The sequence below is a fragment of the Eucyclogobius newberryi genome, unplaced genomic scaffold (assembly GCF_026437365.1).
Source record: "Eucyclogobius newberryi isolate DKJ021-1_F unplaced genomic scaffold, fEucNew1.0.hap1 SCAF_22, whole genome shotgun sequence".
NCBI classification, from domain to species: Eukaryota; Metazoa; Chordata; class Actinopteri; order Gobiiformes; family Gobiidae; genus Eucyclogobius; species Eucyclogobius newberryi.
In genome coordinates this window covers 4,617,750-4,640,732 of record NW_027315857.1, presented here as the reverse complement: position 1 = coordinate 4,640,732, position 22,983 = coordinate 4,617,750, and the positions used below count along the sequence as shown (strand labels likewise).

The following is a 22,983-nucleotide window of genomic DNA, read 5'->3' as shown; positions in this document are numbered from 1 at the left end:
GTTTTTTTTGCCTTGCCATACAAAATCTTGAGATTGTTTTATTCCACTCATCAAACAGCGTCTTGGGATACGAGTCCATTTTTCAAGATCTTTCTTTATAGTGGAGAAAAAAGGAGTATAGTTTTGTTCTTTACGTAGGGCCACACTTAAATATTTAGGGGATCCATTTGCCATTTAAATGGGCAAGTCTTTCTGAAGGATAGAGGAGGGTTGCCAGTAATAGTACATTCAATTTATATCCAGACATTGGACCAATATCATAAAGGAAATACATCACATTGCTGGTTTGGTTAATTATAGTCAGACATCATCTGCATAGCAGGCAATTGTATGCTCTGTACCATCAATTGAAACACCATCAATTGTTTCCGATTGTCTAATATATTGAGCCAATGGTTCCAAGTTAATAATTTTGAGAATTTTGAACCATTTTCATAATATATATATTTTTAGTGACGATTATTATTATTTCCTGTGAGGTCAGGTCATGAATGTTACCCTGTTACCTGTAGCATTTGAGGATCCTTGTTTTCGGCATTTTTAGCTTCCAACAGCTTTAGCTCTGTAAATCCATCCATCCATCTTCTTTCGCTTATCCGGGGGAAGGTCGCAGGGGCAGAAGTCTAAGCACGGACTCCCAGACTTCCCACTCCCCAGACACTTCCTCCAACTCCTCCGGGGGATCCCGAGGCGTTCCCTGGCCAGCCGAAAGACATAGTCCCTCCAGCGTGTCCTGGGTCTTCCCCGGAGCCTCTTCCTGGTGGGAGGCGCCAAAGATGAATCCGAAACAAATGCCCGAGCCATCTCGGCGGACTCCTCTCAACGTGAAGGAGCAGCGGCTCTACTCCGAGTTCCTCCCGTGTGACTGAGCTCCTCACCACCTCTACCTAAAAGATCTATTTTTTAAGAAGGTTAATCTAAGTTTCTATTTCTTTTTAGTTCTGACATTATGTGTCAGAATTTGTGGGGCATCATTTACATGTTAAGACATGTTGAAGACTCCTCCTGTCCGAAATAACTATCAGTTAAAACGAAAGAACAATTTTAACATGCCACTCCCCCGTGTGGACTGATACAACACACACGTGCGTTTGTTTATTAGCGCGACGGATCGCATCGCATCTCTCATCTCCCGTAGATTTCCGTCTCTTCTGAGCCAGCTCGAACTGTCTTTCTCCGTCTTAATTTTGTCCAGTACACTGAGGGAACTATATTATGATAGATCCATGCGCTTAGACACATGAAAACGTGCTGCTCTCCTGGGGACGAGCCAGAACGAGGCTGCAGGTGAACGAGGCTCTGCAGGTGAGCAGTAGGTGCGTTCTATGATTGATACGTGGCAGGACTAATCAGCTGTCCACGCCACGAGGAAATGAGACTCAGATTTGGGCCAAAAAATCGTCCATTATGCCTTTAACTCAAGGGGAGTAACACAGCCTGAGAGTACATAATGTGGATTATGCTCTGCTGTATCCTGCAATGTGGAAAATCAACGTGAATCGAAAAATAAAAAGATTCACTACAGCAGAAGAGGCATTTGCCAATTTGTTGGCATTTGCCTCATTTATAAACGAGTGCTTAAAATTGTACTTGAAAGAGTGCGTACCTCATAAGTTTCCGCCTTGAGCCTGACCCCACCCTAATAGACCATATATGGCTATGCAAATCACCAAATTAAGATATTTAGCAGTCTGGGAGTCCCTACTGAGACTGCTGCCCCCGCAACCCGGCCCCGGATAAACTGAAGAAGATGGATGGGTGGATGGATATTACAAATATGAACTTAAATGTATGAGAGTTATCCATGGCTGCAGCTGACTGGCAAACTGAATTGAAACTATATTTTAGATACACGTCTTTGTTTGTAGCTAAGGCTCTGTTCTCATTTCTAATGATTAGACATACATTTGAAATACAAGCAGTATTTTTACAACATAACAAACTTGTTTGTGTAATGAATTGATTGGTAAAGTGAGCCTATTTACTTCATTCAGCAGTTTTTACAGGTATGGGAGTGCAGCTCAGTCGGGTAGGCATTTTCCCTTCACGCTGGGGACCAGGGTCACCCTTTTAAATGCGTTTTTGTTTTCACTTTTGCGGGCACATGTTATCCAATAAATATTGATGAACACCTAAAGTCTGCTTGCAAAAGTAAATTTTGCACAATATTTGATGTCAAAGAAAAATAATAAAGTTTGCACAGCTAAATTAGTTAGTTTTACTCTCAAAGTCCCTAGAAACGAGGAGCAAGAGATGAGTAAAATGTGGAGGGCGTCTGGTAACGCTACGGGAACTAAACAAACAACGCTTACGGTCCACAGCTCCGGTGTAAAACAGCCCTCCTCACGGACTTAACAAGGCTAACAAGGCTAACAAGGCTAACAAGGCTAACATGGCCAACATGGCCAACATGGCTAACAGGCGCAAAGAAGCTGCTGACAGCCTGCTCCCCGCCAGTAAACAAAGCTAGGTCCATGAAGTGGGTCTGTTGAAGAATCTTTTGGCCTGGAGAAACAGGACTTTTATTGGTATTTACAACTAAGGAGTTATTATAACCAAGAAATTAAACAAAGGAATGACCACCATAACCCTCTTGAAGCTCACAACAGGAATAACATCAAAATATAGCCGCAAGCGGCAATGATCGGCCCTCGCCACGCCGCCGCCACACCGCCGCCACGCCGCAAGAGGAGGGGGCGCTAACGCGCCCCAATTGTCCTTTTATTACGCCTACTGCTGAATCTGTGACGCTGTCACATCTTCTCCCCTTTGTTTTACCATCAAAAAGCTATTTTATTTTGAATTCTTGGCAAAATGTGCGGCTTTGCCGCACAGACACCGTGACTCTTTGAATGAAAATGTGGATAACTTTTGATGGTCCACCCCTGAAGATGAGTCCCACCAAATTTCAGGTTAATAGGGCTGACGCCCTGGGAGGAGTTTGTGAAAGTCTAAAGTGTAAACATGTTCTGGCGATTTCCCCATTGGAATAACATGAAAGGTTTCGGTCATCGTTGGGCAACGCCATAACAATTATGACATGGGTCTCATTGACTTTTTTGATGGGGATGCTAAAATTGAGTTGTGTGTCAAATTTCATATAATTTCGCAAAACTAAACATTTAACCTCCATATAAAATCTGTAGGGGGCGCTGTGGCGCCAAATGAATTTATTTCACTTCAAGTAGGTTTAGGGCAAAGAGTTTAACAACTGATTCTAATTTGACGCAATTCGGACTTTATCTGCGCAAACGGCAGAAATTTTAAATATGGGAGATTTCTGAAATTTTAGTTACAGTTTGCGGCTTCGCCGCACAGAGACCGTGAGAGGTATCAATGTAATTTGGATAACTTTTGATGTCCCACTCCTCAGTAGCATTTTCACCAAATTTCAGCTTTTTAGGGCCAACGCCCTGGGAGGAGTTCGTAAAAGTACGACGTTTGGAAAGACTCCGAAGTCATGTTTAGCCATTTTTGAAGCAATATGGCCGACATTTGGTTCGGGGGACGGCGTTGCCGTAATAATATTTTTTACTTCTCTTGTCACCATCTACCTCTGCGCCAAATTTCATGATTCTACGATCAGATTTTTTTTGGGTCATTTCCCATCTCTCAATGCATTTTTGGTACATTTGGTGGCGCTGACGCGCCAATTTTTTTTATTTTAGAAAAGGGAAATAGCCAGAATGTAGAGAGGCACGATTTTTAGAGGTGTGCAAATTTTTGTGACTTTTCGTCAATGTTCACTGGGTGAAAAATAGGGGGGTTGGTCCCGAGAAGAAGAAGAAGAAGAAGAAAGAAAGAAAGAAAGAATAATATTCCGATGCGAAAACAATGTTTCCCATTTTTCAAATATCATAAACTATACATTTTCGGAAAGCGCTCGCGCTTTCCTACCTCATGGTGTGGGTCCCTGGTCACTGACGGGTACTTTCGATAATTTTGAGTGGGCTCCGCCCACTTTGTGTTTTTGGCCCTCTATACAGTAATAATGTTCAATTTTTGCATTACATGCTTATATGCACGGAACATGCAAGAGATGGGGAACGTATTCGTGAGCTACTTAGCGCAAATGAGTGCTTTATATGGGGATGACGACCGCTTCGCGGTCGTCATCCCAATGTAAAGTGCTCGTTTAGTGCGAACTTTTGCACGGGCTTCGCCCGTTTACAACGGTAATGTTCCATTTTCCTACAACTAATTAGTATGCACGGGGCGTGCATGAGTGGAGGAGTGCGTTAGTGAGTGTTTGGAAGTGGGCGAGCGCTTCGCGCTCGATTTCGTGCGCACTACGTGCGCACTTTCGCAGCCGTGCTTCGCATGGCCTTACGAGATTAATAGGCCTCTCGCCAGCTTGTGGCGCTCGGGCCTAATAATAGTAATTTGCAAATTTTCTTTACTTTTCGTCAATGTTCATTGGGTGAAAAATAGGGGGGTTGGTCCCAAGAAGAAGAAAGCAGAAGAAGAAATACCGGTAATAATATTTTGACGCAAAATCAACGTTTCCCATTTCTCAAATATCATAAACTATAATTTTTTGCGTCATGGTGTGGTCCCTGGTCACTGATGGGCACTTTCGGTAACTTTCGCAGCCATGCTTTGCACAGCCTTACGGAACTAGTCGGTCTCTCGCCAGCTTGTGGCGCTCGGGCCTAATTATATAAATGTATTAATGATTCAGGCTGCCACCCTGCTAATTATATTAAAAATAAAGGAAGGAAGAGAGGATCAATTTGATGTGACTGACGAAGAATGGGAAAATATATGTACTTCTCAGTGGAGCACCACAAGGTCACATGTTTGGAAGGAATTCTGTTATAACACCATGTTAAAGTGCCCATTATTCACAGGGAAATGCAGACTGCAAACCAATATCATGTGTTTTGGGACTGCACAGTGGTTCAGGGTTACTGGACTGAAAATAATAATGCACTGCAGACTGTTTTTGACATTGTCATCCCACTTAAATTTAGAACAATGTACCTGGGCAGGTATCAACAGATACCATCACAAAGAAATTAATGAGACAGACCGTACCAACTATCAAGGACTAGACAAACATTGTGGAAGGTATTAGACAAATGGAAAACATTAAATTTGGACTAAATTTGGAAATGGACAAATTCAAACCTTTGTTTGAATTTAATAATGCTGTGATACTGTTTGTATTTATTTTTAGTTGATGTCTGATTGGAATCTTTCTGGTCGTTTCGTTTTGTTCTGTGTTGTTCTATATTTTGTATACCCCCCAAGAAAGGAAAACATAAAAGTACAGCACAAATATCAGGATTAGAACTCTTCATAGAACCCTAACCCTAACCCTACTGCTTGATTACAGTTAATGAGTAAGTAAGTACATTTTATTTGTATGGCACCTTCCATAGACAGAAGACAAGTGCTTCACAAAAACAGTTAAAACATAGAATAAAAGAATAAAAACACAAAATGTACAGCAAGCACTACACATACAACAATATACAGTCAAATTAGTCCCCAAAATAACTTTAGTTAAAAGGCTTGACTCAATTTAAAGCTTACCCTTGAAAGAAACAACATAATCCAGTGACCCCAGAGAGCAAGATCATTCTAGAGTCTTGGCACAACAGCCTGGAAGGATCGGTCTCCTCTGGTCCAAAAACAAGGGCCATCAGCAGTTTCTGATCCAAAGACCTCAGTGAGTGAGGGGGAGTTTACGGTTTGTTCAGATTGCTAAACACGCTATACACACAGAATGGGTTAAATGTGAGTCCTTCTAATTGCAGCAAGGATTTTGACCCGCACAGAGTTCTGGACCAGCTGCAGACAAGAGAGCTCCTTTTTGTTCAGACAGGAAAACAAACTGTTACAACAATCTAAACACGAAGAGACAAAAGCATGAATTTCCAGATATTTTTGAGACAATCTTTCTGAGTAAAAAATGTTTGATGAGAGTTCCTGGTCAACTGCTTAGAAACCTGGATGTTATCTTTGACAAAGAGCACCACTCTAAGACTTGGTTTAGCAGGGCTAATAATCAGTGTTTCTGTTTTGTCTGCATTTAGCTGCAGAGAGTTGTTACTCAGTCAGTTAATTAGTGCAAATAAAACAATGGCCAAGTTCAGCTTCTGGATCTCAGAAGGCTTAAAAGACCAACATAGCTGAATACTGTCAGCAAACAGGTGGTAGGAGACATCACTAAACACTTTAATGATCTTTCCCAAAGGGATTATATAAAGCAATAAGGACAGGACCCAAAACTGAACCCTGAGGAACTCCACACAACAAATCAGCTGACTCAGACATTATTCGGTCTGCAGCAACACTGAAACTCTGACCAGATAAATATGAGGGAAACCAATGAAGAACTGGCCCTGATAGAATCATACTTCCTCAATCATACAGTATAAGATAATCCTTTATTGTCCACACATGGGGAAATTTCATTGATACAATGCAGGTAGATACAGAGGAAAAGGACAGATAACAGATTATAGGAAGTTTAAAAAACACTCTTAATAGAAGAACTCTTATAAACAAAAATATGATGGCCGACAGTGTCGAAGGCTGCATACAGAGCCAACATAACTAGAACAGTGTATTTTCCAGAATCAGCAGGCATCATAGAGTCACTGGACACTTTTAGCAATGCTGCTGCGAAAACCAGATTGAAAGGTTTCATGAATGTTGGACCTTCTCTAGGGTCTTGGACTAGAAAGGACATTTTGAAATAGGCCTAAAACCTGAAGTTTTCCAAACTATGCCAATGCTAAGCTGTACAGACCTAATTCTTTTACTATCTTGTTACTTTCATAGTCTTGCACACTGCTTGGACTTCAGAAAAACTGCAACATTTTATGTATCATTCAAAAAGTACTTTTAGCTGTACAATTACTTTAAAAAGGTAGAAGAGTAAATGTAACAGAGTAAAGATATCACTTCCTAATAGGTTCTGTTGTCTCCACATTTCCCTCTGTTCTCTCCAGGTTCTTCAGAAGGCCTACTTCATGGAAGAGTCGTACAGCCGTAAGCAGCTGTTGGTCACGTACAACCAGATGGTGCAGCTGCTGGACGAGATGATGCGCAGGAGCTTTAGTGACTGGACACAGGGCTTAGATGGACAGTCCTTCACCAAGCTCGAGCAGACTTTGATGGTGCGCTGTAAAGACCGCACTGGGCGCTTGGATCTTAACTTTGACACGTAAGTGCAGCTTGGAGTTCAGTATTTTAATTTAAATGTATGCATTCCCAATATGTTTTATAACCCGTTGGAATTCTTTTAAACATATACTTTGTTTCCTCAGGGGCCTGTGGAGGTTGTTCTGTGAGGTCCATTACTGGGAGCGTCTTAAATTCGAGATCCCTCAGAGTGTGGTGGATATTTACCGTGACAGTGCAGACTATAGGTGCCTGAGGGAAAGAGTGCTGCTTTTGATTTGGAACTACAACAGGTTTGCACACCTAAAGTACCAGTATTAGACTGTAAAGTAAAGCCGTTAAACCTTCGCACCCTTTTGTTTTATTTTCTTATTCCAGCATTATTGGAATGCTTTCTCCCATTGAGCGTGAGTTATTCTGTGATCGGATTGATTTCCTGGACCGTAAGATTCAGCCAGGTCTGTCCAAGCACATGTGGTTGTCAAAAGGTGCATCCAACGTGTTTGTTCGAGAATGTCTGGTTCATGTGGACAAGGTACTGGGCTGTTTTTTTTATATCTTTATTAATGTCTATAAACAAAACAAAGAAAGAACACAGAAAGGAAAAAACAGAAGATATCCAACAAAAAAGCTATGCACATTAAGGTCAACATACAAGTCTCATTTAGTCCAAACTTTATACATTTTTCCATGTTCAGCTTAAGTCCGAATGTCATTTTTTCTATGTCAGTCCTCGATTGTTGATGGGGTTTGAGTCAATCATTTTTTTATGATGGACTTTTTTCCTGCGGCGGTCCAGAGATATCCATTTATTGTGTCCATGGCAGGAGCTTTGAGGCTTAAATACAGACAGTCCTAAAGCCTCCTGGCTGCTACTGTTTCTCCAAAAGTTAGAATTCTCTTGTGAATAATGGGCACTTTGAAGTTTGCAAGTTTTAGACATCCCCTTGAAAATCTGATTTATATGCCTAAGGGTTTTAGTGGCCGTTGCTTTGTTTAATTTCTTGGGTTCTCTTTCTCCAAGTAAAAACATTCTTTCAACGTAACAAAACTTCATTTGATATTCTTCTACAACCTTGTAAAAAAAATCATTTATACTTTTTTTTTAATCCATATACGAGAAGTCGCATTATTTTCTCTTCCTCTCTTCTCCCTCAGATTCACACTGTGGTAGAGGGATATAAATTATCCAACCAGTCCATCTCCAACCTCTGCTGTGAGATCAGTGAAGCACTCTTGGTTCAACTGGATGGGAAAACAGTTTACAGGTAATACAAACAAAAATGTAGGCAAGGCAAGGAAAGTTTATTTGTAGAGCACAATTCGTACACAAGGCAATTCAAAGTTCTTCACCCAACAGGGAAAAAAAATTATTAAAATCACAAGTGTTAAAACTCGCTTTTGATCAGTAATCAGTAGAGATTTAATTTAATTTAACCTTTTATTTAACCAGGAAAGTCCTATTGAGAGTCAGAGAACATAAGTCATAGACAAAACGTTTCATAATTTTTTTTTATATTATATATTTATATTTTATATACAAAAATATTATAATATTATAAGTATAACGTCAGTATAAAGGTCAGTATATATAAAGGTCAGGTATAAAAATCAAATGACGTCACACTTTTTCCTCCAGTTGCCTCTATTCTGAATTTTGAATGAATTTGTTTACAAACTTGAAATGGTCTACACACTATGGAGTAATATATTGGGTACTTTTTACAGGAACCTGGACTTTGAAGATGACCAGAGTGCTCACAGGAAAAGCCAGCTACAAATTCTGCAGTCAGCGCATCAACAAATAGTTCAAATAATGACTCAAATCTATGAAATCTTTTCCCACGACGGAGCTACTGTAAATTCCCTCATGTCTTTTGACCTGGTGCTTATTGTTTTTTTATTAATTCAACTTTTCTTGCTATTGCTCTATAGGTACAGGAGCAGTGGTGCCTTTACACAGAGAAAGTGGACAATCTGATAGAGGAAGCTCTGAGAAGCAACATCAAGAACTCAATCCAGAAGTTGGCCAAGGCTATTAACGGAGACAACAAGACCACACCAAACCCACTGTTTAAAATCCTTGTCACTCTGAACCAAGAGAGCTCCCAGAGTCCGCCCAAAGTACCTGCTCACCACATTTGTACTAATCAATTTGGCATAATGTTATAATTGTTCATAATATGCTGATGTGTTGTATGTTAGGTTGATTTCTTCCCCACACTGTTCAAACTGGCCCAACTTGTGAACATTCTACCTCATTTCATCGAAACCATCTCTGGGTTTAAACGACTCCCAGCTCTTCTGAACCTCAAGAGCTCACAACAGACTCCTATACACCTCAAAATAGGTTTGGCTTTTTTTTTGACATTTGCTTTTTTAATCAGGTTTTTGTTTCATTATTGCACATTTGAATTCAGCATACAACATATTTTATGGGTAAACATTTTCAAATTTCCACATATTTGAGACAGTTCAAAATTGTGCAGAATCAGGTTAAAATGTCTTGCTTCATTTTGTTGAAATATTAGTTACCAACACTTTACAGAGGGGATTTGATAAGCTTTTATAAGAATACCATATCACCTTTTCATGTGTATATTTCTATTTCTTTTTATCTATAAATGAAATTCTCAGAACAAGATGAGGAAATAAAGAAGATCCAAGCAGTGATTGCCTCAGGGATGAGTGCTAACGCAAGTCACCTTCAGTCCTATCTCCAGACGTGGGAGAAGTACAGAGAGATCTGGGAGATTAACAAGGACCTGTACATCCAGGACTACAACAGAGACAGCCCACCTGGCACCTTCGACAAAGATATCAATGGGTACACTGGAGGGCATTTTGACAAACCATTAAGTACAAACCATTACTTTACAGCTGCGTTTCCCTGGTTAGTCATGATGTAATCTGGGTCTAGTCCCAGTTTAGTCCTCTTGTGATGCGGTGCATGGGGAAGTGTTGTCACAGCCTTTGTCAAATAATACATTTTAGTTTGACTATTAAAATGTTGCGTTGTTTATTTGACTATAGCAATAACACATTTAATCAACGCAGGAGTAGTCTAGTTGCATCAAATTACCAACTTTGCCTTAAAAATCTCCATTTCACCTGCAAAACCAAAAAAACTAGCACGACACGTGGACAACTTGAGGTACATTTATTAGAGCCTAGTATATGTCAATAATTCATGCATTACTGTCTTTTGAATGGGAGAGGTTTATGTAAAAAAAAGTCACACTCTTTGGGACCCATTTTTAACTTTGACACATCTAAACATATCAGCCACCTTAGTGACAGCCAATAAGATAATACATGTTGATCTTTGAGGTTCACTTGTTTTGAGCAGAGTTATGTGTCCACACAGGGGGGATTCACAGCAATAATGTTTTAACTATGAATCATTAAAGATCCCATATCATGTTATTTTTACCATTTCATAGTCTACCCTGAAGGTATTTGATAATAATAAGTGTTGTGCAACACCCATAGTAATAGTTATGAAATATCACCCATATCTTGGACCCGCTCACAAACCCGGAAATGCAGACGGCTTAGTTTGGGATTCGCCCCCACCCTCGAGGAGAGCCATCTCCCGCCCACCCCGTGACATAGTCTCAGCATGAGCGTGTGTCCCCGCCCACCCCGTGATGTAGTCTCAGCGTGAGCGTGTGTCCCCGCCCACCCCGTGACGTAGTCTCAGCGAGAGCGTGTGTCTCCGCCCACCCCGTGACGTAGTATCAGCGTGAGCGTGTGTCCCCGCCCACCCCGTGATGTAGTCTCAGCGTGAGCGTGTGTCCCCGCCCACCCCGTGACGTAGTCTCAGCGTGAGCGTGTGTCCCCGCCCACCCCGTGATGTAGTCTCAGCGTGAGCGTGTGTCCCCGCCCACCCCGTGACATAGTCTCAGCGAGAGCGTGTGTCTCCGCCCACCCCGTGACGTAGTCTCAGCATGAGCGTGTGTCCCCGCCCACCCCGTGATGTAGTCTCAGCGTGAGCGTGTGTCCCCGCCCACCCCGTGACGTAGTCTCAGCGTGAGCGTGTGTCCCCGCCCACCCCGTGATGTAGTCTCAGCGTGAGCGTGTGTCCCCGCCCACCCCGTGACGTAGTCTCAGCGAGAGCGTGTGTCTCCGCCCACCCCGTGACGTAGTCTCAGCATGAGCGTGTGTCTCCGCCCACCGCGTGACGTAGTCTCAGCATGAGCGTGTGTCTCCGCCCACCCCGTGACGTAGTATCAGCGTGAGCGTGTGTTTCCGCCCACCCCGTGACGTAGTCTCAGCGAGAGCGTGTGTCTCCGCCCACCCCGTGACGTAGTCTCAGCATGAGCGTGTGTCCCCCGCCCACCCCGTGACGTAGTCTCAGCGTGAGCGTGTGTCCCCGCCCACCCCGTGACGTAGTCTCAGCGTGAGCGTGTGTCCCCGCCCACCCCGTGATGTAGTCTCAGCGTGAGCGTGTGTCCCCGCCCACCCCGTGACGTAGTCTCAGCGAGAGCGTGTGTCCCCGCCCACCCCACCCCGTGACGTAGTCTCAGCATGAGCGTGTGTCCCCGCCCACCCCGTGACGTAGTCTCAGCATGAGCGTGTGTCCCCGCCCACCCCGTGACGTAGTCTCAGCATGAGCGTGTGTCCCCGCCCACCCCGTGATGTAGTCCCAGCATGAGCGTGTGTCCCCCGCCCACCCCGTGACGTAGTCTCAGTGAGAGCGTGTGTCTCCGCCCACCCCGTGACGTAGTCTCAGCGTGAGCGTGTAGTCATAGTGTAGCCGCAGGAAGGGGCGTGAAAGGGGTGTGGTCCTGCTCCCGAACTTAAAATAACAAACATATCTTAATTTCTTGCCATTCTTAACAAAAAAGCCAATGACGGCATACCTCCAGCTGAAAGCATGTTACCGGGGCAACCTGACAAACATTGCCATAATTTTGAATGCATTTTGGTTTACAGGCACTTTGAAAACAGGAAGAAAACATTTACTTTATCATAAAGAGTTCTGCCTGTTGCCTATGTGAACATAACTAGTATGAAGTTGGTACTATGTGCTCTTCACGGTGGCTCGTACTCCGCGGTCTGAAGGGAAGAGAGGCCGCGCGCAGCTTTGATTATCTTTGTTTTTCTTTCTGGTCTTGTTCCTTGTTTTAGGTTTATTTTTGTCCAACAATGTAAAAAAAAATGAAGTTCTATTTATTAATGGTCATTAATGATTACTTTTACTTGTTCTCATCAGACTAATGAGTGAATTGAAATGAGCAGGTTCTTCTGCTGCAGGTACAAGGAGAAGGCAGGCATTGTGCAGCAAGAGGAGACTGTGGTCAACGTGCGTTTCGTCATTCTGGACTGCTCTCCTCTGAAGTCGGCTCTGGTGCAGCACTGCAACGAGTGGCAGACCAAGTTCACAAGGCTGTTGTGTGGCATCGCCAGCAGCAGACTCAAGGAGCTGCACGCTTCACTGCAGGACAACGCCAAGAGGTATTAAGGGAGGAGCTTTTCAGGAATGCAAGTGGGTGTAAATGTTTCAGAACACACCATTTTAAAAGCCTTTGATATTCAAAGGTAAGTAAAATTACGTTTTTATAGGCATAATGTCACTTTAAATAATCAGTATTAACGTTTGTGGATTTTCATCTTGGATGGTCTTTCTGAAATCTTTTTCTGGTCAGTATTCGTCTGAGTGGCAGTAAACGGAAGATTTATAAGCAGCACAACTGCTATTTTGTCCATGGAGCAATTGGTTCTCTCAAAATAACTTCATACGACAAAATGAGAACTTAAATTTGTTTCTCCGTTGTTCCCTGATTGGGAATGTCAGGGGGAAATGAAGGACATTTCAACTCAACACAATCAATGTCTTATTTACTTTTACTACTTGTACTGAGAGAAAGGTAATTAGTTCAACTGTGTATGATCACATAGTCTGTATCAGTGATGTCATTTTCCCAGATTGAGGAAAGGTGACATTTACATATGTTAATGAAGTGTCTCAAAAGGGAAGTTACTGAGTTAGTGATTGTAAGTGTTACAAGAGTTACTTAGCAATAAGTACATGGCACCAGAGTATACAACTCAACTATGCTAATTACTAACTTACAATCACTACTTTGTTAGATCTGAAGGGAATCACCAGTTTAGGGACACTGAAATGATTCATACAAACACAGGAACCAGAATTTTTTTGTGTTGTTTGTTTATCATTAAAATATATGAGCGTGAACTGTCTGTAATGTCTATGTCTCTGTGTTGGCCCTGTGACGAGTTGGCCACTGTCCAGGATGTACCCCGCCTAAGGCCCGAAGTCACTGGGATAGGCTCCAGTCACCCGCGACCCCGAAAGGGAACAAGCGGTAGAAAATGGATGGATGGATGGATGGATGATTTAATTATAAAAATATTGGGAGTCTTTACGACACCAACATCAAGAATTAAAGTTAATGGTGACTTGACAGACCAACTGACTCTGGAAAAAGGGGTGTGGGAAGGCCGTTTATGGGCCCCTTCTATTTGATCTGTACTTAGAACTATTGGCATTGGCCCAACATATATGACATTCAGAAAAAAATCATGGTGTTACATTTTGTGGGATGGAACATAAGATTGACTGCTATGCAGTTGATGTCATATTGTTCTTGGCCAAACCAGAGGTTTCCATTCCTAATGTGATGCATTTCCTTGATAAAATAGGCCCAATGTCCAGATACAAATTTAATATATAAAAAACTGAAATCCTCTCAGTGGCGACCCCATCTGACTTTTAGAAAGATGGAATTTGGAATCTTATTCCATATTTCAGTCTAAGCCAAAGGGTAGAAACTAGTACAAGGAATGTATTGCACAGGTTTCCATATTTATTCCAGTCTCTCCCAATTTCCATTCCCAGTCGACTATTTGATGAGTGAAATAAAACAATCTCTGGATTTCTATCTATGATTAAGATCCTACTTTGTTAAAAAAAAAAAAAATAATAATAATAATAATGATTTTTCAGACAAAGTAAAGAGAACCAAAAAGCAGGACAAAAGGGAAACAGGACCTAGAAGAAATGGACTCTCTATCCCTTATGTCTCTGGACTGTCGGAAAAACTAAATTCCAGTTCATTTGAAACCAGGAAACATTTTAAGACAAAAATTGGTTCATCCTAAGATCAGAGCAATGTAGTGTATTCTATCTATGCAGTGAAGAAAGTTGCAAAGAGCAGTACAACCACTGCACAAGAGGCTTGATCAGCACAGAAGACACACAAATTCAGTGCATCTTCATCGTAAAGCCACAAACTACTCCATTGAGGACAGTGAGATGAAGATTCTAAGCAGGGAGCTTTATTTATACATATATACATATACATACATACATACATACATACATATATATATATATATATATATATATATATATATACATATATATATATATCTATATATATATATATATATATATATATATATATATATATACACACATAAAGCACGACCCTCACAACCCACGGGTCAAGAAAGACTACATAATTATATAATTTGTACAGAACAACGCCGAAAAATAAGCCGATAACATGGCGCTAGCTTAGTTTAACTTCCAACTTAGCCCGCGGCTAACACAGGAACAAACAACATCTACTGAGCTAGTTTTCGATGTGCATATCATTTTAGCATGTATGCATGCATGCAGGGATCTTGTGAGTACTTACGCCAGGCACTTTCTTTTTGTGGATCTTTTTTCTTCTTAGTCTTTTTGTACTCCGTACTCCATACATGTGTACTCCATCTTCAACACCACGGAGTATGACGGTGTTTTGAGTAGCCATGTGGCTAGCAGTTGATTGGCCGAAAAATAACAACAATGGCTGGCTAGAAATTGGTGACGCCCCCGAGGAGCGCTGGAAAAAGACCCGAAAACTACCCATTTTTAACAGCTTAATGTATACGTTTAAGACAACCAATAGTGTTATCTGAAGCACAGAGGGGGAGGGGCTCCTTCATAACTTCAACTTGCAGATTCTGCAAAAAAACTAAAATCACACATTTGAAAAATAAAATCTTATTTTGGCTTTTTCTCAGTTTGGCCAGTCACATATTCATCTTTTGTCACATTTAAGGCAGGAAACAAGTTAATGACTAGTTCTAGTAAACGGCCTCTGATTAGTCCATCTCCAAGGTTCAGCAAGAGTTCAAATGAGGGTCTGCATATTGGGACATTCCTCCTACATATGACAAAAGATCATTATCATTCCTATTATTGACTATTGAACTTATTGAATATTAGTCAACATCAAACCGACAATAGCATACACCGGCCCACCTATAAATATTATGCATGCGTTTGAGCTTTCTATAATTGGCCACATTGAGTATTTTTAATTGATAATTGATATGGCAACAATGCAAATTTTTCATGGTTAGTTTGGTTGAATGTGAGAAACCCTTACGTAAGCTAAGATAAAATGTGCTTTTCTAGACTTCTGCGTGTTCCCCAAACACTGGAAGAACTTGGTGAGAGCCTAAAGCTCTTGAACTCTTTGAAGAATGATTTGCCAAAGACAGAGGCTCAGATTCCTGTAATCCAAGAACAGTTTGCCCTGATTGACAAGTACGAGGAGCCCCTCGAGCAAGAGGTAAGCTCACATCCTCCTGAAGAAACATTTGATCTAGTCTAAATGTAATACTTTTCAACTTGTAAACCACAGGTGCTGGACTTGCGTGAGGTGATGAACGAGGAGTGGGTATGGTTTCAGCAGGTTCTCATAGATTGTGACGGCACTCTTCGGAAGGACAAAGAGAAGTTTAAGAACAGTCTGACGATCTCGTCTGAAGAGCTCAAGAAGAAGATCCTTAGCACTATTCAGGACTTCAACAGCACAGGTAAAATGTCGCTCCATGCAAACGAGCACTCCCCTCAACCTTGCATAATGTTAACATAGATTTACAAGCACCATTGTATAATAAGTTTCATTCTCATTTCAACTGGTTCACTTTGGATTTCAATTGTAATAGTTCAAAAGTGTCTCCACTGACGTAAGTGAACCGTTAAGCAATCTAAAGAATCATTTCTCACCTGTGATCTTGTGAAAAAACAGTGTATTTCTACTGATAGTAACTTGTTGAGCTCACATGCTTAAAATAAAGCTAGTGCGCGCTAACATCAACAAACCAAATACATTACAATAAAGAGATTAAAATGTGCAGAGACGCAGTAAGTAATTTACCTAGCTTTAGCCTCGTCTCAAAGTGAAACAAACTTAGAATTACTAAACATGTTGTGAATTGCTGAAATTGGCTGTATAATTAAAAAGTATAAATCAGGTACAATTTAGATTTGATCTATTGAAAAAGTGTTATATTTGAGTGTCAGCCGTTCACGTAGCAGACTTCTGCCTCTGGACCTAGAGCCCAGAGCATGGAGACGCACTCTGCCATTCTTAGAAGCGTTCCAAAGCGTTCTAAAGCAAAACATGGCTTATGTGTTTAGAAATGTTACAGAAACGTAAAAAGAACAGAATGGCTGCCCCGTTCTGCATGCTCCTCGATATTTTCTTCTTCTAGAGATGAGATTGTATGGAGTTATGTGCAACACTCCCTGCAGTGGGACTATTCACGTGCCACTTTGGGACATCTACCTGATCCTGTTGCTACCTTTTGTGTAAGAATGTTTGTGCTTCGCAGGTCCCTTTGACAGTGCACTGAGCTGTGAGACAGCCTTAAGGCAGATAGAACAACACCGCGCTGTGCTGGAGGGGCTCCAGCAAGAGGAGAACACCATTATAGATGGGCTGGGCTTCTTCGACATAGAGCAGCCTCCATCTAAGAGTATTATAACACTAGAAAAGGTAGGCCACGGTCACATCCTGCCCTTCAGCCGCGGCCATTTTTGTTTTGTTTTTGTTAAATCCGTTTGGATGTGCGCCATCGGAGCCACGATCATGATGGTGGGTAAGAGCAGTAAGATGCTGCTGCAGGTTGCGCTGTATTATTCAGGGCAGTTGTATTTTCATTAGGACGCTTAAGGCCTTCAACAAACACATGAACCTAATCCTGAAGAGAGTCCTGGGTACTCTGATACTGCTGCGAGGAGAGAACCTGGTGTCCATGGCGGTGGAGGGACCTCCTTCTAAAGACACTGCCATCGCCTGTGTGCCCCTGGCGAGTGTGGCCGGGGTGTTGGCAGAGCCGCTGGCGGGGAAGGTCCCGTTGGGGCCCTAATGGCTGCGGCTCCTGCAGGTCTGGAGGTAGTAGTGAGATGAGTGGGAGGCCCCTCACTGCAGGTCATGACCCCTCAGGACAGAGGCACCGTTGGCAACAAGGAGACCCGTCACGATGGGCTAAGGAGGACCTCCAGGTATGATGAGCCCTCCCTTAGGCATGCGCCTCCCAATTGGCCCCCCAATGGGAATGCCTCCAGGAGGATGAGGAGCTCCAATTGGAATGCCTCCTCCAGGAATAAGGCCCCTGCCCCTGGGGATGAAAAGTCCCCGTTTTTGTTTGTCACCGTAGATTTATTTTGTACTTTTGTTTTTAATAAAGTCCTAGAAATAAAGAAAAAATAAGAAGTCATTGTTTTAATACTTTGAGATTTGTTTTGGCCATAGTCTTCTGATTACTACCCTCTATCACATATTGCACTTGTTCTTGGACATAAACAGTGCATTTTTATTTGGAGCATTCTACATTTTTTGGACTTTTCAATATTAGATTTGTTTTCATTTGTCAACTACAATAATTTCATCATCATTAGTGATAAGCAGATTGATACCAAATATGAGTATATTAATCAATACTGAAAGCGGTATTGATTGAAGTATTGATACCCGTTCAAAAATATAGTAAAAAATGCAGTAATTTAATCAAATGTTTTAATACATTATTTATATTTGAGGTTTTCTGCACTTATATGTACTTTTTGTATTAGTTCTGGCTGGATAAGCTGGGCTGGAGAGAAAATTCTTTATAGTCATACAAAACTCTTCCGTCTCAGTATTGGATCCATCGATATCGCAATACTTGCCATAGTATTACTTGGTATTACTTGATATCTAATCAAAAATACTTTGTTTCGCCCGTCACTACTTCTCAGAGACTTGTATTTGTGTTTTGTGTTATGTTTTCATCAGCAAAAAAAGCAAACAAAACGGTATCAAAATCACATATTAGTTGAGAGAATGAGCAGTGTGAGTGAGTGTGCTCTGGAATCCCCCAGGACATGGACAACCTGCTGCAGGTGTGGAAGATCACAGAGGACTGGAATACCAAGTGGAACATTTGGAAGGGCGGGCAGTTCGCCAGTCTAGAGACGGAGAGCATGGAGAGCACTGCACACGACATGGACAAGAGGCTCCACAAACTGCAGAGAGAACTCAAGGTCAGCATGGCGTGCAAATGATTTTACTGATGTCCCTTCGACATTGGTAATATAACAAACACACTGTATTATAAATGGATACATACCGGTAAATAAAACAAGTTTGTGACGATTCTTCTGAATGCTTTTACCTTCACATTGTGATACTTGCAGGACAAAGAGTGGAACATCATGACCTTCTCAAAGAACAAGATAGAGCAGTTTAAGAAGATAATTCCTCTTATTTCTGACCTCAGAAATCCAGCCATGAGAGACAGGTAACAAGGAACTCCCCTGTCCATTTGAAGTGTCTTGTATGCAGCACACAACTGCATATGCCTGTGAAACTATTCTGGTTTTCTAGCATTGAAGCTCTCGTCTACACATAAACAATATATGTCTGTCGCAGCGTAGAACTCTAATCTAACTCTAATCTATGTTAAATGTGTTTGAAGACACTGGAGGCAGATCAGTGAGGAGCTGCAGTGTGTGTTTGACCACAACAGCCCCGAGTTCACCTTGGAGAAGATCATCTTCCTGGGCTTTGATAAGTTTGACGACAGGATCTGTGAGATTTCTGGAGCTGCATCCAAGGAGCTCCACATCGAGCAGGTCCCATTTTCTCTTCTGTTTTTTATTTTTTTTTAATACAAAATATATCACAGAGAGGTTCTTATCTGATTGACGTTTTGAACACTTAAGGGTCTGGAAACTATCTCAAAGACATGGGATGAGACGTTCCTGGACATCACACCATACAAGGAGGGCCACTACCGGCTCAGGTAAGAAACACTAAAGAGATCTGTTTAAAACAGGAACCCACTTTAAGCTTCACGACACAGCCCTTCCTCTCACATGTTGCAGAGGAACAGATGAAGTTTTCCAGGCTCTGGAGGACAACCAGGTGATCCTGTCCACCATGAAGGCATCTCGTTTTGTCAAAGCATTTGAAAAGGAGGTGGACTCCTGGGAGCGTCGGCTCACCCACGTGATGGAGGTCACTGACATGATTCTGATGGTGCAGCGCCAGTGGATTTATCTGGAGGTATTTAGTGTGCGACAGACATTAGGATTTTTTAAAGTTATATTTTTGTAACTATTCTTCTTGAACTATTTTGACTGCTCTTTGTTGGTGGTCTTAGATCTGATAATCCTCATTGACCCAGAGAGAAATGTGTCATGGGCTTCAGAGCCATTCAAAACACATCTACTAATTCAGTTTCTTTATTTCAATAATAGATTCATCATAATCAAACTTTTCTGTTGTTCCAGCCATCACCTATTACTGATATACCCAATTCTAGTAACTTTCAAATAAAAAATGCTGATGGGTTCAACAAAATAAATTGAAAAATGTTTTTAAAAAGGAGTTAAATCTATGTTTTCTATCCTGAATCATTGTAACTTGAAGGTTAATGTCTGACAATCTGAGAGTGCAACAGAACTCATGAAAGCGTAGGAGTTTTTAAAAATTCCCCCAAAACTCCAGAAACCAAATTGATCCATGTGATGTAGTCTGCTCTGTCTCTGTGGCCTTTGTGAGAGCTGTGGTTCCGCTGAATTCTGAAGCATTTGTCCTTTCGACCCTTCTCACTCCTCATGAAACAGAATATTTTCCAAGGCAAAGACATCTGTGAGCAGCTTCCCTCTGAGTGTAAAGTGTTCCAAAGCCTCAGTATGAGCTGGAAGATCATTATGGGCCGTCTGAAGGAGAACAACAACGCACTGCAGGGAACACATTACCCGGGTAAGATGCTTAAGCTCAGTAATAAGCACATGTTGCACCTCCGTCACACCAGCACATCCCAGTTAGTTCTGTATTCTAATAGGATGGGACTCGTTATGCTAGTGTTTTAGATGGTGTTGTAAGGGTTGCACTTGTAGACTAATTTAATCATTAACGAGGTAGCCTCGTGGTAGTTAACAAATCAGTTATTGGTGAAAGAAAAAGGCAAAATCTCTATCATGTCATAGTTAATTGTGCTGAATGCGACAGTAGCTCAGTTGGCAGAGGGCTCATCCTCTGATTCCAAGGTTGTTTCGAATCCCACTCTTGACATAAACATCCTCGGTAGAGCAATCAGATCCCCTGTCCAACAGGTTGGCAGTGCGATCCTAGCTACTTTAGTATTCCTACTAAAGTACAATAGGGTTATTCATGTCTTCCCACTTATGAAAGAGGGTGACGTTCAAAGTTGATACTGCATTGGATCAAGATTTCAAACATGCCACACAACATGAATGTGAGTTATGAGGCAATGTGAGTTATGAGACCATTCTTTACTATATACTAAAATACTTTACCAACTGTGTTTTATGAAGATTAATTGACCAAATAATTAAAGAGATAAATAGGAATATGTAAATTAGTCATTAACAGATGGAGACACTAGATATGATTGTTCTAGATCTATTTAGTTGTGTGTTAGAGTTAAAGTTGATTCTAAGATGATCTTAGCAGCCAAAATGTGTCATGTCCTTGGGCAAGAGACTTAACCCACCTAACCCCCAGTGTCTGTGCACACTGACGTGTGAATGTGTGTGTGAATGGGTGAGTGGTTCCTTTATGTAACACACTTTGAGTGCCTGAAGTTATAAACAGTATAAATGTGATATATATTTTTTACTATACTTTTATATTTTAGTTTTTTTATTTAGTGCCAGGTTATGGTAAATTTGCTTATTTCCACTTCCAGTCCCTGGACAGGTTGAGGTTGATATATAAAAATGGCATACATGCCAATAAAATGCAATAAATGTATATATTTCACTCATCCAGTCATCCATTTAGTAAAACCAGTCCCACATCACTCTCACACTCTCACCATCATTTGGGAGCAATCACATCTTGTTACTGAATAACGTCACCACATTTTGAAGCTATTATGAGAAAAAATAATGTCATAATTGTATGTGGATAGCCTTTATTAATTAATTATAGCACTTGAATCCATGTCAAACAGCAGGAGTCCTGCTTGTCCCCTGCCTACAGTTGAATTTATGGAAGGTTTAGAATGCTGTGATGTCCCAATCCCAGCTCAGCTCAGCACTGTGCTGTGCTTTTAGGTCTGCTGGAGACTCTGACAGACATATGTGTCCATTTGGAGGACATCCAGAAGGCCCTGGACATGTACCTGGAGACCAAGAGGCAGGTCTTCCCCAGGTTTTACTTCCTCTCCAATGACGACGTGCTTGAGATCCTGGGACAATCACAAAACCCACAGGCCATGCAGCCGCACCTCAAGAAGTGTTTCGACAATATCAAGAGCCTTAAGATGGAGACGGTAAGATGCTTTTACAAAATCAAGTATTATTACACAATAAAATACAAGTTATCAAATCAAATCAAATCAATTTATTTTTGTAAGGCCCAAAATCACAACAACAGTTGCCTCTGAGGGCCACAGGGAGAAATGAATCAACAATGTCTGTGGTGGCGATGAAGTCAGACAATGTCTGTGGTGGCGAGGGACGATGTCCCAGGGTCCTCTGTCCTTAGACTCTCCTTCTCGGCCAGGAAAAACTACAAAAAAACCTCTTTGGGAAAAAAGCGTAGAAACCTGGAGGAGTTCCAGTGAAGGAGAGATCCGACTCTCACAGACGGACAGACGGACACAAGGAGACTGGAGCTGGACCCACTCTTCAGGCAGAAGAGGGACCGTCTGAGTCGAGCTGGACCCACTCTTCAGGCAGATGAGGGACCGTCGGAGTCGAGCTGGACCCACTCTTCAGGCAGATGAGGGACCGTCGGAGTCGAGCTGGACCCACTCTTCAGGCAGAAGAGGGACCGTCGGAGTCGAGCTGGACCCACTCTTCAGGCAGATGAGGGACCGTCGGAGGCGAACTGGAGCCACTCTTCAGGCAGATGAGGGACCGTCCACACAGGGCAGGGACCACTTCACCAGGGGAGGGGCATCTGGGTCCACAGGTCCTCAGGAGTGAGAGAAAGAAAAGAAGGCGGTGAACAGTTTGCAAGTGGAATCAAAAAATAAATATTGTTTGATAGCATAAGTAGTCAGAAGAAGAAGAGGATAGTGCTCAAGCTGTCATACTTCCCCCAGCATAGTTACTCCTAGGGCAGCGTAGCTGAAGCTGTGGGTTTATCTTTCTGTTCCTAACTACTCTGACCATAAGCGATTTCGAAGAGGAACGTTTTAAGCCTGGACTTAAATGAAGAGACTGTGTCAGCATATTTAACATGGGTCGGGAGCTGATTCCATAACACAGGAGCTTGGTAGCTAAACGCTCTACCTCCTACAGTACTTTTAGAGACTCTTGGCACCACCAGAAGGCCAGCATTCTGAGAGTGAAGAGCTCTGTTTGGATGATATGGTTCTATAGCATCTTTGAGGTAGGATGGGGCCATGTCATTTATGGCTTTGTAGGTCAAGAGTAGAATTTTGAATTTGATTCTGGACTCGACGGGAGCCAGTGAAGAGACTTTAGCACCGGCGTAATGTGCTCTCTTCTTTTTGTTCCTGTTAGTAATCTTGCTGCTGCATTTTGAACCAGTTGAAAGCTTTTTATGGAGCTTT

At 41.9% G+C, this 22,983-nt stretch overlaps 1 protein-coding gene and 1 pseudogene across 1 annotated transcript in view; both read left to right on the top strand.

Annotated features, from left to right (window-relative positions):
• The window catches only part of dnah2 (dynein, axonemal, heavy chain 2), a 208,609-nt gene that overhangs the window by 17,305 nt on the left and 168,321 nt on the right, over positions 1-22,983 (top strand). The window contains exons 12-30 of the mRNA XM_072458523.1: positions 6,963-7,177; positions 7,281-7,427; positions 7,513-7,669; positions 8,293-8,402; positions 8,863-8,992; positions 9,070-9,258; positions 9,340-9,484; positions 9,772-9,961; positions 12,394-12,594; positions 15,572-15,738; positions 15,799-15,975; positions 16,777-16,940; positions 18,308-18,469; positions 18,623-18,726; positions 18,904-19,060; positions 19,151-19,230; positions 19,313-19,493; positions 20,057-20,195; positions 21,515-21,732. Coding sequence (XP_072314624.1) covers positions 6,963-7,177; positions 7,281-7,427; positions 7,513-7,669; positions 8,293-8,402; positions 8,863-8,992; positions 9,070-9,258; positions 9,340-9,484; positions 9,772-9,961; positions 12,394-12,594; positions 15,572-15,738; positions 15,799-15,975; positions 16,777-16,940; positions 18,308-18,469; positions 18,623-18,726; positions 18,904-19,060; positions 19,151-19,230; positions 19,313-19,493; positions 20,057-20,195; positions 21,515-21,732 — 3,033 coding nt within the window. The remainder of the gene's footprint in view (positions 1-6,962; positions 7,178-7,280; positions 7,428-7,512; positions 7,670-8,292; positions 8,403-8,862; positions 8,993-9,069; positions 9,259-9,339; positions 9,485-9,771; positions 9,962-12,393; positions 12,595-15,571; positions 15,739-15,798; positions 15,976-16,776; positions 16,941-18,307; positions 18,470-18,622; positions 18,727-18,903; positions 19,061-19,150; positions 19,231-19,312; positions 19,494-20,056; positions 20,196-21,514; positions 21,733-22,983) is intronic.
• On the top strand, positions 16,984-17,604 carry LOC140372096 (small nuclear ribonucleoprotein-associated protein B' pseudogene; annotated as a pseudogene).